The sequence below is a fragment of the Loa loa genome, assembly GCF_000183805.2.
Source record: "Loa loa unplaced genomic scaffold supercont3.1166, whole genome shotgun sequence".
Taxonomy (NCBI): Eukaryota; Metazoa; Nematoda; class Chromadorea; order Rhabditida; family Onchocercidae; genus Loa; species Loa loa.
Genome location: NW_018109346.1, coordinates 1 through 2701, shown reverse-complemented (window position 1 = coordinate 2701; position 2701 = coordinate 1). Strand labels below are relative to the sequence as shown.

The following is a 2701-nucleotide window of genomic DNA, read 5'->3' as shown; positions in this document are numbered from 1 at the left end:
AATAATAATAATAATAATAATAATAATAATAATAATAATAATAATAATAATAATAATAATAATAATAATAATAATAATAATAATAATAATAATAATAATAATAATAATAATAATAATAATAATAATAATAATAACAATAATAATAATAATAATAATAATAATAATAATAATAATAATAATAACAATGAAACTATTTCGGAAATTTCCAAAATGCAATTCAACGAATAACAAAAGATCAGTTTCATGAAAGGGTTGCAAAATGAAGTAGCAATCCTGGAATCCATTAGCAACAAGCAGAAAGATTGTTCGAAATGGAGGAAAGGATCTGCAGCTGTATTAAATATTAAATTATATTATTGTTTGAGGAATAAGGTTTATCACAGTTTTTAATATACCTGCAAAACTGTCACCAGTCTCATCACCAGCGAAGTAACTTTGAGTGACAGATACTGGCATAGAAGATTTTATCGTAATTCGAGAATCATAATTACTCTTACAAATACTATCACTGTATTCAGCATGGAGTTTTGTCACCATACTTTCATTCATTTTGAGCTGGAAATGATAACTTTGCTAAACTAATCAGCATTCAAAAATTATTAATTTGCCAATTCAACAAATTACCGATTGAAAAAATCTCTTGATTTAAAGAAAAAAATTCAAACTATAAAACTTCCCCAATAAAAATGAAATGGAAAATGCAAAATAAAAAGAAAGTGTAAAATTTATGCAAATTTTATAATAATTAAAATCATTTACGCAAATTTTATAATAATTAAAATCACTATTCAACTTACGATGTGTGTATCGTAAAAATTGTTTTTGTCGCGAAATAACTCTATTTTGTGTTAATTGAAAAAGGGGGCTAATATCTTTAAAGTCTGACTTACGTACACTTTTATCGCGTAGCAGATTGTATGGTGAATGTACGGCCAGTTGAAAGTTTTATTATAATCCGTATGTCAAGTAACATAGAACGATTTCCAATATATGATTAAGAGTGAATATCGAGGAAGTATTGTAGATACAAGTACGAGGAATATTGCCAGGGGAATTATCAAGCTAAATAACCCTCCCTCATATTAAAAATTGAGGGTTATATATCTTAAAAGGTGGGAGTGGTTTACATTAAACATTAAAAAAGGGTTATTTAGATACAAAGGAAACTGTAAAGATCCAATTACAGAATAACCATTGTAACTAGAACAGAGGGAAGATTAGCATGTAAATTGGACATTCTTTGTCAAAAAAATAAAGATGTGAACTTCCGTTAGACAAAGGTAACAGAAAAAACGTATGGGAAATAATTTTAAAGAATGTAAATTGGTTAAATGATTCACACTATTGTTAACATTTATTTACAATTTGAATAAGGAATTTATTTTATTATTTATTTGGAATTTCGCGATATTGAAATTCGCGACAGTGTATAAGGTGCAATGTTATATGTCTTTTCAGTTAAACCTCCTTCAGCTTCACTAACATAACTGATATTAACTTCTGCCAGCATATATGGATGTGAATTGAGAATGTCGAGAGTTAAAACAGTGGCTAAATTGCCGTCACTATCCTTGGTAGTAATCCACGGAAATAACGTTATAAACGAGATGTCAAAAATATCATGATGATATGAGCGCAAATTATTTCCAACAATCCATTTTGACGTTTCTATCGGATAAGCTGCAACTGCTATTTAATTACCTATGAGTAGTGCAAGCATCAAATGCTGCTTAACCTGTCTAACTTACTACAAGTTTATTGAGTTGGATCAAACTGTATGAGATCTGTTGTACATTAATGACCAAGAAACCATTACTGGCTGTAAAATAAAAAATAATTTAACGGTCGTAGAGAAATTTACCGTTGAAAGCTGGCACATAACCAAATATTTTTCCACTTCCACCAAATATAAAAAGCAAATAGCCTTTGATTCATTTGCTTTTGACCTTTTGAATCCAAACAATGCAATCCACGCCCTAACTTTTTCGCGTTAATTTTACGTATGATAATATAACGGAATGGATTCTTGAAACGTTGGACGTATTACACGTCTAATGCTTTCCCGTCTAACAGGAAACTATTCGACTGACGTGGAATATCATAAAACTGAAACAACGGATCATAGAATATGAAAGACATTAAATAAATGAAGAATTATGTACCTGAACACTTCAATTATGCTGGAATTTGGACTCACTAATTAACCAAATTAATTCTGACGATCAGTTCAATATTTTCACTCTTCTGAAACAATCAGTGAAATTTGATGACTTACAACGTTAATTATCCTTGGAAATATAATATATACATATTTTTACAGAGGAATATTTTGTTATTAAATTTAGCATTTTACCCTCTTTCTAATTCTCTTCTCTCTGTTGACAAGGATTAAATGTCAAAGTTCATTAGTGTTTTAGTAACTCAACCACTCATCACATAGTCATTAATCTTAAATTTGTTTAATAGTTAATGAAATTGTGATAATTTACAGAAATACTAACAAATAAGCGTTCGCTTTCGTTCATAAAACATATTCTTCCAGTGAGATACTGCGAATAAGCTGGTATAATGTCCAAAAATGAACCAATATTTTGATAAGTTTCAAAACGAAGTAATTGGAAGAAAGTACTGCTGAAAAGAAAATCATCAAATTGTTTTGCATTTTCAAGCATTCATTGCTCAGGTAAAAGTCGCTTTTGTT

General features: G+C 28.7%; 2 protein-coding genes across 2 annotated transcripts; both read right to left on the bottom strand.

Annotated features, from left to right (window-relative positions):
- Positions 1 to 395: 395 nt before the first annotated feature.
- Positions 396 to 549, bottom strand: LOAG_14386 (hypothetical protein; the record flags this gene model as incomplete). Its single annotated transcript, XM_003149883.2, has 1 exon — positions 396 to 549. A coding segment is annotated over one exon (153 nt), but the record flags the coding sequence as incomplete, so codon positions are not given.
- An 841-nt stretch (positions 550 to 1390) lies between these two features.
- On the bottom strand, positions 1391 to 2025 carry LOAG_14385 (hypothetical protein; the record flags this gene model as incomplete). The annotated part of the gene is made up of 2 exons (XM_003149882.1): positions 1391 to 1680; positions 1947 to 2025. Coding segments are annotated over 2 exons (369 nt in total), but the record flags the coding sequence as incomplete, so codon positions are not given.
- Positions 2026 to 2701: the final 676 nt, after the last annotated feature.